Genomic DNA, 13,784 nt, shown 5'->3' on the forward strand with positions numbered 1-13,784 from the left:
ATGAGATAACAAGCGCAATAAGGACATGTGAAAAGAAGACAAAAGATGTGCAACATTCGAAATCAACCATTAGCGTGTGGCCCAAGTCAAAAACGATGGCGGAAGTTTTAAAAAGTGATGAAGGAGAGTGGGAAAAAAAGGATACTATGGACCAGGATTGGGTGACGGTGCAGAAAAGAAGGTCGAAAAATAAATTTATTGTTCGTAAAGGGAAGGCGCAAATACAGCCTGAATCTAATTTTAAGGTTGCGAACATACATATACCTTTATTTATCAACAAAGTGGATAAGGCGACAACGGAAAAAGATATCAGTGACTACATATTGCAAAAAACAGATATCTCTGTGTCTGTCAAGAAAATTAACATGGTCCGACAGAAACGCTACGACGCATACAAAATTTTTGTACCACACAACAAGCTATCAGTTTTTCTAAATGACGATTTATGGCCGGAAGGAATTCAATTCCGACGTTTTGTATTTCTTAACAGGACCACGTATGATCAAAGGCAAAATACTAAGCCTGACGTGAACTCAAATTCAAAGGCTTATGATGGACAACATAAAGAATAATATTGAAATGATTAGTTTTAACTGTAAATCGGTTATGCGTTCCCAAGAGTCTATTAGGCATTTATGCCGAGAGGCGGACATAATAGCACTGCAAGAAACATGGCTATTGCCTCACGACATACCTGCACTTGGCAATATTGATCCTGCCTTCGGGTACTTTGGGAGATCCGCAGTCGACACCAGCTTGGGTATTCTGCGCGGCAGGCCTTACGGAGGTGTCGCAATATTGTGGCGGAGGAGCATGTTTGCAGATGTATCGGTCATAGAATGCAACAGTGTACGCTTGGCGGCGGTTAAAATTAACTCAGCTGGTCGGTGTGCACTGGTGTTCTCGGTATACATGCCAACGGACTCACCTGAACATCTCACAGAATTTACGGAGTGTATGGGTGAGATCGCCGCCATTGTCGATGATAGCTGTGTAAGCTCAGTGTATATATTAGGTGATTTTAACGCAAATCCATCTTCATCTTTCCCTCCCCGCCTCCCCGTGAGTGTTGACGGAGTTAGTGAGCCCGCCTCGATCGCCAACCTCTTTAAAAATAGATTTTTTGTTAAATCTCCATTAAGTTCAGTCGACGACAAGACAGTGGCACAAACAATTGACCACTATCACATTAGATTTACAGCAAAAGAGGTAGCTGAAGTTATTAGAGGGATGAAACGCGGAAAGTCTCCTGGACATGACTCGCTGAGTATAGAACATCTCCAGAATGCCGGCATTCATCTACCCAGGGTACTTTCTATGTTTATCAATTTTTGTATTGGGCACTCATACCTGCCTGATGAATTGATGAAGACAATTGTAGTGCCAATAGTAAAAGACAGATCAGGTGATGCTTCTGATGCAAATAACTATAGGCCCATTTCATTGGCCACCGTAGTGTCGAAAGTACTTGACAGTTTGCTTGACAAACAACTCGGCAAACATATCTCCCTCAACGATGCTCAGTTCGGATTTAGAGCGGGCCTATCTACGGAAACGGCAATTCTTTGTGTCGAGCATACTGTAAGATATTATACTGATAGAAAGACTCCAGTATACGCGTGTTTCCTCGACCTGTCGAAGGCTTTCGACTTGGTGTCCTATAGGGTTTTGTGGAAGAAGCTATACGAGGCAACCACGATGCCAGGAGAGTTGATCGAGTTGTTTAAATATTGGTACAATCACCAGAGCAACGTGGTGCGATGGGCGGGCGCTTTATCGGAACCATACGGGTTGGAGTGCGGGGTGAGACAGGGAGGGCTGACGTCTCCGAAGCTCTTCAGTCTGTATGTTGATCGGCTGATCGGTGCGCTCAGCGGTGCGAAGGTCGGGTGCTCGGTCGATGGGATCTTTATGAATAATATAAATTATGCGGACGACATGGTGCTACTGGCCCCATCGATCGGCGCGCTCCGAAAACTTCTCCATATATGCGAGAACTTTGCAATAGATCATGGTCTTAAATACAATGTGACCAAAACTGAATTGTTAGTTTTTCACGCCGGTAACAAATATTACTCAAATGTTCCGCCGGTTACCCTAAACGGAGTTTCTATTAAAATGGTCTCAAAATATAAGTATTTAGGTCACTGGCTAACAGCGACCCAAACGGATGAAAACGACATGGAGAGGGAACGTAGGGCGCTGTCCGTTAGGAGCAACATGCTGATTAGGAGGTTTGCTGCGTGCTCTAGGGATGTAAAATTAACCTTATTCAGAGCGTATTGCCAGTCGTTTTATACATGCAGCTTGTGGTTCAATTTTACCCAACGCGCGTACAACGCCCTACGCGTACAATATAACAACGCCTTCAGGGCACTGTTGGGGCTGCCGCGCCACTGCAGTGCGTCGGGGATGTTTGCAGAGGCGCGGGTTGATGGTTTCGCCGCGATTCGGCGCAAGCATATTGCCTCCCTGATGGAGCGGGTGCGCGGCAGCCGTAACACTATCCTGGAGGTGTTTGCGAGTCGCGTGGATAGCCCATTGTGGAAGCACTGGGTTAATGCCCATGTGCTGATATAAAATATATTGTATGTACAAGTTATTGTTTTAGATATAAGTTATTACTAACATAGTTTTTAAGTAAAACACTGTACTAACAATTAATGGATGTTTATCTGAAATAAATAAATTATTATTATTATTATTACTATTATTAATAAACACCTAAATCCCTTTTGTTTTTGAGGAACGTTTATTGCGTGCACATTTCGTCTTTCGAATTTTTAAATTTATTTTTCATTGTTTGTTTCTTATCTACGCAATGACAAAAAAATCCTATTTGTACGATTTTCAAATGAACCATAAACAATTTTTTTATATTTTTTGTTGTCTTTAAACTCCAACATTAAAATAAACATTTTTATCTGCAACAAAGTTTAGTTGTATTTTAGGTACGACGTTGAAGAGTAATCTCGATTATTTTGATTGCAATTCAACGCAGAGTTTATCTCTTTTAATAGATTTTGCGTCTCACGTATAACAATTATTGTATTAAGAGTAAAGTGTTTTCGAACCTTATGTTGATTTTATAACAAAGTCTTGTTCTAACAAAAGTGATGTTAAATAAATGAAAACCAGTTTTAATGTGAATAAAATGTAATAAAGACTTTTAGAGATATTTGTGTAAATGTGAAATAATTATTAAACTTTGAAGGTGTCTAGCGCCTAAACTTCGCAATATTTGATAGAGGTAAGTTTGTTTAAATCGTCACTATTTTCTAAAAAGGATTCTGTGGTACTCTTTAGATCACTTCTATCCCGGCCGCTCGGTGTATTGTATAACATGCATCACACTCGCTCGTTCTCGTTCTCTATCACCATTCGACTCGCCGACGGTCGCCGAACATAGCCGAACTTACGAATGTAGCCTAATGCATAATTTAAATAAAATGACAACACGTCAATAAGTGTCTTTTGTAACAATTAACGGACTAAATTAACGGAAGTTAACAAGAGCGTTAACACTTTTTGAATTTAACTTAAAAGTTAATCCGTTAAGGAAAATGTTAACTTCGTTAATTAACGATTAACGGATTAACGAGTTAATGCCCACCTTTGGTTATACAAATGAATAAGCTGCAACTCGCAAATTCTTAGATGATGATCGATAAAGAGCTCACTCGAAACCATCGAACTAAAATTAAAGGACATTTTTCATAAATTGGGCAAAAGGAAATTGGGGTAACATTTGAAAAATAGTGTTTATTGAAAAGTGAGCGTCGTTGAAACCGTTGCTATAGTCAGAACAGCTGATGGACGCTTGCGCTGTAGCTAGCCAGGGATAGGGACGTAGCAAGCACCGCACGTTACCGCACGACTCACAAACGTTCTCTTCGTTTTTGGACTTTTTGGTGACATTTAAAATGTCTGAAAACGATTTTTTCATAAGTCTGGCAGCCATACAAAAGATTAAAAAAATGAACCAAGCTGCTATGAGACAGGTCTGGTAAATTTTTTGACATTTTTGAAAATGCGCTTCGGCCACATGTGACACGCAAAATGTCTGAAAACAAATATTTTCGTAATAAAATGACGAAACCTATGTACATTTTTATTATCTGTTTTTTTTTTAACGTAGGTAGCAGAAATGCCCCCCCCCCCATAAAACTACGACGTTTCTAGCCGGTACTGCCCACTAACGGTATTATACAGTTTTGGACGTAAAACGATGAGACATGGTTTTGGTCGTGAGCTCTCGTGTTATATAGTTTTGTAGTGGAATTTATAATTTTCAAGTATAATTCAGATAAGTCTCTCACTTGCGACATCCAGGGGCGTTTCCACCCCGAGGCGAGGGCGTCAGCGGGTGAGAGCGAGAGGGAGCGGCGAGGGGAGGCTGCACTGTGCGGCCCCGCCCCCGCCCCCGCCACACTGCCGCCTGCGCCGGCGCATCTCCCGCCGCTCTCCGGACCTACCACTGTTGACGCGGACCCCGATGTCGACGAACCTACATACAATTGTAACATCTTTCAGTACTAACAAACTACTTTTAACACATACGAAGCGTTATTCCATTATATTCCATTGGCTCAGGAAATTAGTTCTGCCAAACTTCACGAGATCCCTATGTTATTCCTAGGTTACCTTTATCGGGAGTTGTTGAGGATGCATTGGACAAGGAACTAGGTCCTGTCGGTGGCTGACTGCCGCTCTTCGGCAGGTACTTGCGGCCGATGACCGGCGTCTGAGACAGGTCGAAAGTGAAGTCCATAGTACGGCCCGGTAACTCCTGTAACACAATATCATGAGTTTCAATTAAGTCTGTACACTGTGACGTCATAGCTACAGATATACTAAAAATAGTACTTATTTTAATACTGAGTCTCTGAAACAATATTTACGTGAATATTTTTTGTAAAATACAATGTTTTTGTTAAGGGTCTGTGTTCAGATGTAGGATGTTGATGATTTTGATGACATATTATTCACCTTTTTGCAGATCAGTATCGAGTATGGAGGAGGCGTGGCTGTCCCAGTGCGGGGGCACGACCAGAGTTGAGCACCGAGTTACCACCAGCTTGAGAATTTTCATCGCCTCCTTGTAATTATTATTATCTTGCTGTAATTAGAGATAAAGTTATGATAAGCGAAAATCTCTTTTTACATTGAGAGCGAAATCATACAATCCATACATACACCAATGAACTTGGATACTGCACGAAGGAGATCAGCGTTGACTGATTGCACTGCAGGCTGCAGGCTCGCTGCACCCTGCAATAATAAACAATATTCTTCAAAGGAGAAGAAAGAGTTGCATGTAAGACAGGAGAAAGACGTTGGGATAATATAGACTTTTTCCTGTATAACATATGAGGAGTCAGGTTGATCTAGCATTTTTTCTAAACTTTCCTTAATTCAGTTAAATAGCAATCAGTCATAGGAGACAATTGGTGAAACACAATATTAGACTTGTTAAATAAAAAGATTTTTCCTTTCATTAACATCAGGATTTCTTTTTCTATATCATGTTTTAGATAAGCTTTTTAACGTGAGACGTGATATTTTTTTATGTTTTTTTTAAGTTAGTTTAAGGTATTTTCAATATATTCAAAACTCGCTGTCGCACGCGACTTCGACCGCGCGGGATTAAAAAAAAAACTTTATAAGTAGTCTATGTGTTCTTCCAGACTATGTTCTACATCTGTACCAAATTTCATCAAGATCCGTTGAACCGTTCTGGAGTTACCTTCAAACATCCATCCATCTAAACATTCGCATCTATATATATATATATATATATATATATATATATATAAAAGAAAGTTGTGTTAGTTACACCATTTATAACTCAAGAACGGCTGAATCGATTTGACTGAAAATTGGTGGGCAGGTAGCTTAGAACCAGGAAACGGACATAGGATACTTTTTACCCCGTTTTCTATTTCTTATTTCGCGCGGACGGAGTCGCGGGTAAAAGCTAGTTTATAATATAAGTAAGATATTCTTAAAAAAAAATTATACATTTTTAAAACTGATGAATGATGAACAGAAAAAATACTGTATATTGACACAGAACACTTGTGATGGTTCGATAATAATTTTAAATTACAAAGTGACGAAACCTAATGGTTTAATATGAATAATATGGTACCTTTTCCAGCACTTCAACGAGGAAAGCGAGCATCTGTAGCGAGAGATGCGAGTAGGTGTCCCAGAGATATTTGACGACGCACTTGGTCCATTGGAAGCTCTCCTTGCTGAAGGTGCGGCGGGAGTACAGCGTCATCACCGTGCCCAGGTTCTCCAGCTTCTTACTCTTCTCAGCTGTGAACTGCGAATCGAAACAAGGCACTTGTATAACAGTGCGTTTACACTGGCAAAATATCACAGACAATCCAAGTCAGTATTGTGATAATATATAAATAACTAATTAAGGTGTTTCCTAGCAAATACAACTGTTCTAAAAGACCGTATACCATTCAAAGTAAAACTAATGCTGTACCACGCACTGGCAGAATCCTATATTCAATATGGATTAGGTAGTTACGGCCGCGCATATAAATCTTACCTAGATAAAATTTACAGACTACAAGTTAAAATACTTAAAAAGATTATATCACCTAAGTTTAAAGAACAATTCCATAACGATGATAACAAAATTTTGAACCACTGTAGTCTTACCAATCCATACGAAAATAAAATATATAATGCTAAAAGAATATTTTGTTAATGAAAAAATTTTAACTAAAATAGAACATCCTTTGTGCACGCGGTCGACAACTCTTAACCAGTTTTGTACTATCGGAGCAAAAAATGTGTACGGCGTAAAATGAAAAAAAAAATGACAATATATTTTTAATCCTATAAAAGTTTACCTGTGCGATATGACATGCCGCTCTGACGCATAGCTCTGTCGCGTCCTCATAGTGTAACAACATGTATGGCAACAATGCCACCACAGTCATGGGGAAGGCCATGGACTGAGTGGGATCAATCACGGGGAGCTCCAACAGTGGGATCATATCCGCTAACACACCAACAACCGGTTCGTATGTGTTGGGATGAGTACAACCCTGGAATAGAAAACAAAAATTAACATAAATAGCTGAGAATGCAAAATCAAAACAACAATAGTCTTGCTATTTCCTTCGCACTGTTACCATTAAAACTGCTAAAACACAAAACATATGTTATTTGTTTCAAAGACAATAAAATGATTGATTACGTTCATGCTATTTCAGCAGTGAAAACCCACTTCTACTATATATATAAATACATTCTTATAAAAAGAAATTATTAAATATTTAATTTCGTAGTCGTTTCATTTAATATTATTTTCATTTTTAGTATATGATTTGCCTTAAATATGTAATAACACAATAAAAAAGATTTAATAACACACAAGAAAGCTGAATAAATAGTAGAAATATTAGATAATATAACTGAACACTGACAGCTTATTACATTTTTTATATTAAACTAACTACTCTAATGTTACATTAAAGAACTTCAAAGATTATAAAAATGCGAAAGTTTAAATGTATAAATGGATGGATGTTTATTTGAAGGTATCTCCGAAACAGCTCAACGGATCTTGATGAAATTTGGCTTAGGTGTAGAACATAGTTTTTACTTATTACTTTTCAATTCCGTGCGAAAAGAGTCGCGGGCGACAGCTAGTATAAAAATAATTCCATATTCAATAACCAAACAGCGAAGATTGTTCGTGCAACATCTTATTTTGGGTTTTCACTGTTAAAACACAATAAACACAAAATATCATTCCTCTCAACTGAGATAACAGTAGGTACACTTTTTAAAGGTTCTTTCGACAGTAGGATTTCACGGTTATTATGATTTTACATCGTCGAATCTCTGTCATTTCTTTTAAAATAACAGAAGACAAAAATAAAACTGTTTTTGCCTTTAGTTGTCCACTTTGAAAACTGACATTAGTATAAGAATAATTGAGATTTTTCTGTATGTGTGTTAAGAATATATTATTTTACAGTCAGGACCGATGGTTCGCGATGTTCCATTTACAGAAAAATTGCTTTGTAACGAGATAAACTCCACTCCTATTAAGCAAATAATTTTTACTACTAATTTGTATAGTACTCTTTTTTTCGTACAGACATTTAAAAACTATCGCTTTCGAGAAGGAACACCGCCACTTTCCCTGATAGTACATATGTACCTTGAGGAGGAGTGAGTGGAGGGCGGGCGCGGCGTGCGCTTGTGTGCGGTCGAGGCGGTCGCTGGGCATCGGGCCGGTCGAGAGGCAGACGGGCCATGACACGAGCCAGCAGCCGCACTCCCAGCAATAATAATTCATTTATTTGCCATAAATAGGGTACAGTTATTAAGGTGTTACAGAATCTTTGAGTGCGGCCTATTTGTTAATATAATATTAACATGCAAAAATTTATAATAATATTAGGTACAGAAAAAATAGTGAATACATAATTATAGGATTACATGATTATAGGATTGTCGCTTAATTTATTATTAGTAAAGGTCAAAATTTATTTATTGAATAAAATTGTTTACTAGTCAAATATATAGAAACAAAAAAGAAAACACAGATATAAATTCCATATGAAAACAATTTCCAAAAATGATCAGAGAAATGCATAAAATTTTGTCAAGGACTGTATTAGACATTGCTAGTATTTGTATTTAAGAATTCGTCTGTCGGTGCAGGTTCGTGAAGAATCATTGAAAGATCTTACTTGATCGCGTGCTTGTTGTAAGGTTGAATGTTGAAATTGAAGTGAAGTAAAAGATGGCGCCGACGACCGCCGGCCGGTCGGCCGTCGGCGCGAGAGCAGCGATGACAGTGCACTGTCGCTGCTCTGTGGCAATGTTGCCACTTTTTAAATTTGGCGTAGACAGGCTGCCCCCCTTGGGTCAGGAGCATCCTGGTCCAACGCAGCAGGTAGTGGGCAGAGGCGGTTGTAGGCTCTGCGCAGCGTCCCGGTTGTGGTGAGGACGTCAGCGACGCGGTTGACACCGTCGCTGCCAGGGTGGACGCCAGTGATCCTTCCAATCAGCTATCGGTTTGGTGGAAGGCGATCATCCTTCACGACGACCATTTCTCCTAATTGCGGTTGCGTTCCTCGCGTGCGCCACTTGCTGCGGGACTGGAGTTCTGAAAGATATTCCTTATAATATCTGGTCCAAAAATGACATTTTAATTGTTGAATTCTCTTGAATTTGCTTAAAGTTGATAATTGGTGATTTTCCACCTGAGGTGCAGGCGACATAGTTATTGTTCGTCCAATTAGAAAATGGGCCGGTGTTAAGGGAATGAGATCCGTAGGATCGGACGAAAGAGGAGTGAGAGGTCTAGAATTTAGTATCCCCTCTATTTGTACTAAAAGAAAATTCATATGTTCGTAGTCTAAATGAGTCATAGATAGGACTCGTTTTAGATGGTGCTTTACCGATTTTACTGAACCCTCTGCCAAACCGTTAAAATTGGGACTATAAGCAGGACAAAATTTAAAATTTATATCATTTTCAGCCGAATATGAAACTATATTGTTGCAGTTATCCTTTAAAAATTTTGACAATTCATTACACGCCCCTTTATACTGAGTTCCATTGTCAGAATAAAGAGTTGCTGGCTTACCTCTGCGGGCAATAAACCTGTTTAACGCGTCAATAAAACCTTGCGAAGTGAGATCGGTGACGAGCTCAAGGTGTATTGCCTTTACTGCCAAACATACAAACACAACTATATAGGATTTGATAAGTTGTGCACCACGACCCTTTCTGTTCAATATCATGATTGGACCGGCATAGTCTGTAGCTGTGTTTAAGAATGCGAATTCAGAATGCAACCTCTCCGCAGGAAGTGTACTCATGATTGGTTGGTAAGTTTTGCCTGCAAATCTGAGACAAGTTGTACATTGATGTGTTATTTTTCGGCAGAGGTTGCGTCCTCCAACGATCCAAAATTTGTGCCGCAGTGTAGATAAAAGTAATTGTGGTCCTGCATGTAATAATATTGTGTGGTAATGTTGTACTAATGTTTTTGTTATGTGATGTGATGCATGTAACAATATTGGATGTTTTGTGTCATAGTCGTAGTTGGAGTTTGACAATCGACCTCCAACTCTAATAAGATGGTCATTATTAATAAAAGGGTTCAATTTAATCAGTTTATCTTTTGGTGAAAGTTCACCTTTCATGAGTAAAAAATATTGTTTATTAAACATATCTAGTTGCACTCTTTTGCACAACACTAATAATGCTAGTTTTAATTCTGAAAGTCTAAGTGGACCAATATGTTTATTATTTTTATTTTGACAATTGTGTTTGAATCTTAATAAATAAGCTACGATATGTTGCGTTTTGTTAAAATTTGAATATTTGGTTGTGAAATGTTCATCAATATCTTGCAAGACTGCAGTCGCAGAAATATGAAAGTGAGATTTTATTTCTGGTAAATTTGAAATATCTAAGTTTTGAGGTTGGGCTGGCCAATCTATGTTTTGATGCCGCAAGAAGTGCGGACCTTCCCACCACAAATTTGAATTTTTGAGTTGTAAAGGATTCAAACCTCTGGAACCTATATCAGACGGATTGAGATTGGTTGGGACATAATTCCATGCTGCTGGAATTTGTGGTGGGAAGATCCGTTCGCACTCACTCTCAGCTTTAAGATCGTGCAATTGTTGAGTGACTGGAGCGGCTTCAGATTCAAAAAATAGTTTAATTTTTCATCAAGCTCGATATCGTTTGTGAAATGGCAATGGACTGTATGTAAATAAAATTGTTTTGATTTTCTTTTGTATGGTAATTGAATTGAACCAGAAACTAGCCAACCAAGTTTTGTTTCAACGAGGATTGGTTTGTGTTTACCCAGAGATATTTGATTTGAAGAAAGAACATTCCAGAATAGATCAGCACCAAGCAACATGTGCACCTCTGACGGCACAGCAAATGTTGGGTCAGCAAGTTGAACTTGGGAAGGAATCTCAAATGAATTGGTATTAATGGGAACCGTGGGTATCAGCTGAGTGATATTGGGAACAATAAAACAGTTGACTTCTGTTTTATAATGATTTTGATATAGAGATGAAATTGTGACGTCACATCTTTGTGAGATGTTGGACGATTGTTGATTTAGTCCTTGGACTGATACACATGTGGAATAACTGGGTATCCCTAATTGCCTTTGCAAAGATTGTGTTATGAAACTGCTAGTGCTACCATTGTCCAATAGAGCACGTACTTTGTGTAATTGCCCAGCATGATCTTCTATGGTAATCATTGCTGTTGATAATAAAACCTGGCTATTGTGTATTGATGATAGTGTAACAGGTTTAGATAGTTCCTGTATATTTGGTATAACAACACAGTCACTTTTAGAAGATTGATTAACCGGAGGTTCATTAAATTGTTTAGATGGATGCAACATAGTATTGTGTCGCTTTGAGCATAAGCGGCAGGAACTGAGTCTACAATGTTGTTCATTGTGCCCAGACCGCAAGCAATTTGTACAAAGATTCAGGTCTTTTATTTTTGTTAGCCGAGATTCTATAGACAATGCCTTGAACTTAGGACATTGATAGATGGAATGAAAATGTTTGCAAACGGGGCACTTAAATTGTTTTTGTTTAGATGTTTCATTAAGAATAAATGTCTTGGGACGGTTGTGAGTTACATATATATATATATATAACGTCGTGACTTAGGTTGTCCCTGAGCTTCTTCGATGGTTTCTAAAAGATCTGCACGGTTTTTTAAAAATTGCATGAACTCTTGCAAAGATGGTACATGCTGAATCCGATTACGCTCAGTTTCCCAATCGCGTATTGAAACTAAATCAAGTTTGCTTGACATCATGTGAATAATTAACACATCCCAATGTTCTGTTGGAAGTTTTAATGTATTTAGAGCCCGTAGGTTTTTATTTACCCAATCTATTAAGTTCCGCAGAGCCTTGGAAGACTCTTGCGTGACAGGCTGTATGTTAAATAGAGCTTGAATATGGTTGTTAATTAAAATTCGATTGTTATTGAATCTGTCACAAAGTAAGTCCCAGGCAACATCATAGTTCTCCGTTGAAAATTCTATAGATTTGATAATTAAAGCCGCTGTATCCTTTAATGAATTTCTTAAATAGTGAAATTTATGTATTTTTGGAATTGTGTGATTGTCGTGTATTAATGATTTGTAGGTGTCATGATATTCTAACCAATCTTGATAGCGACCAGAAAAGGTAGGTAAATGTATTGTTGGTAATTTGATGCTCGGCCCACCTGAATATCCAATAACACCTGAGCCCGACACCGATGCACTGTCATTGCCCGCAGCAGTAGCAGCATTAACAGCGGCATGCCTGCTGAGCAAATCCTGCGCAACAGCCATGGCGCTGAAGTAGCTGTTCTCGAAGGCAGCTCGTTCTGCATACTCATCATCTGGAATGTCGGTTAATCCTTCTATATCATTCTGTACCGAGTCAAAATCATTGTACATTTCTTGCATTTTCCCATTTCTTATGGTTAATTCATGGGCCTGTACACTATTTATAGTTTTGCTAGGTAATAATGTATCTAGAAATTTTTTAAACACTGTTAATTTTGATTTGAAGCTTGCTCTAGATTTTTTCAAAGTTTGGATGTCCATTTTAATTGTTAATTGAAAGTAAATTAATGATGCAAAGTTAATTAAATGTTAATGAAAATGAAATAAATTATAAATCCCTGCTGTTGTAAAGAAAATTAAACAAAGTTACATATGCAAATAAAAAAAGTTAAATTGAGGGTAAGTAAAAAAATAAAAAAAAATACTTAAATTTTGTAAAAAAACTTGAAAAAAGCAGGCAGAACGTTAGGTTATATTCAAGCAAGCAGATGGCAGAACAACCGAAGGCTCATGAGGGTTCACTCGGCTACCAACCGGCTTAAGCGGGAACAATGACCCACATGGATTTCTGTAATGTTCGAAATTTAAGTTAGCAAATGGTTAAAATTATGCTGCATTAGTACAAATAGAGGCAATACACCGTTCTAGACCCTATAGAAATGTACAATAGTTGAATTTTTTTTTTTTAAAGTTAGTGAAGGTAAGTGGGATGACGCGACAATTTTTAATTTGTTGAAACGAAATAAATTATAGTTTTTTGAATTTGGAATAATGATTTTTGAAATGATTAATAACAAAGAAATTGAATAACACACCTTTAGATAGTTGGTATGATTGAACAAATAGATTGAAAATTGCAATAGTGAGATTTACGTAAATAGTTGGAAAATAATTGGAACGAACTCACTCATCTCCGCAAACCTCTCTAGGTATATATTGGCTTGATGAATTGAAGATTTGATATTCAGCACGCGTCCATGTCGATCAATCTTCTTTTTTCGACCGCACCGCTTCGAAATTTTTCTTCTTGGCCCCTTTTGATTGTTGAGTTCCAATAGAAATTATTCGAATCCGGCTCGAAATTATGTCGGTGCAGGTTCGTGAAGAATCATTGAAAGATCTTACTTGATCGCGTGCTTGTTGTAAGGTTGAATGTTGAAATTGAAGTGAAGTAAAAGATGGCGCCGACGACCGCCGGCCGGTCGGCCGTCGGCGCGAGAGCAGCGATGACAGTGCACTGTCGCTGCTCTGTGGCAATGTTGCCACTTTTTAAATATGGCGTAGACATCGTCAATTGAATAAAATAAATTTTCCATTAGCCAAGTTCTCAGGGTGGCGCTGAACTTATTTTCAGATACATTTTTTATGGAGTCTGGCAGCTTGTTATAAATTGTTCTACACATTGC

General features: G+C 38.2%; 1 protein-coding gene and 1 pseudogene across 1 annotated transcript in view; both read right to left on the reverse strand.

Moving 5' to 3' along the window:
- LOC106715878 (protein furry) overlaps positions 1–13,784 on the reverse strand; it is a 160,702-nt gene that overhangs the window by 12,598 nt on the left and 134,320 nt on the right. Inside the window, 8 exon segments of the mRNA XM_045685603.1 lie at positions 4,320–4,507; positions 4,645–4,842; positions 4,990–5,119; positions 5,197–5,271; positions 6,152–6,331; positions 6,876–7,073; positions 8,198–8,257; positions 8,259–8,324. Of these exon segments, the coding sequence (XP_045541559.1) occupies positions 4,320–4,507; positions 4,645–4,842; positions 4,990–5,119; positions 5,197–5,271; positions 6,152–6,331; positions 6,876–7,073; positions 8,198–8,257; positions 8,259–8,324 (1,095 nt within the window).
- Positions 8,694–12,639, reverse strand: LOC123723410 (annotated as a pseudogene).

The sequence above is a fragment of the Papilio machaon genome, chromosome W (assembly GCF_912999745.1).
Source record: "Papilio machaon chromosome W, ilPapMach1.1, whole genome shotgun sequence".
Classification (NCBI taxonomy): domain Eukaryota; kingdom Metazoa; phylum Arthropoda; class Insecta; order Lepidoptera; family Papilionidae; genus Papilio; species Papilio machaon.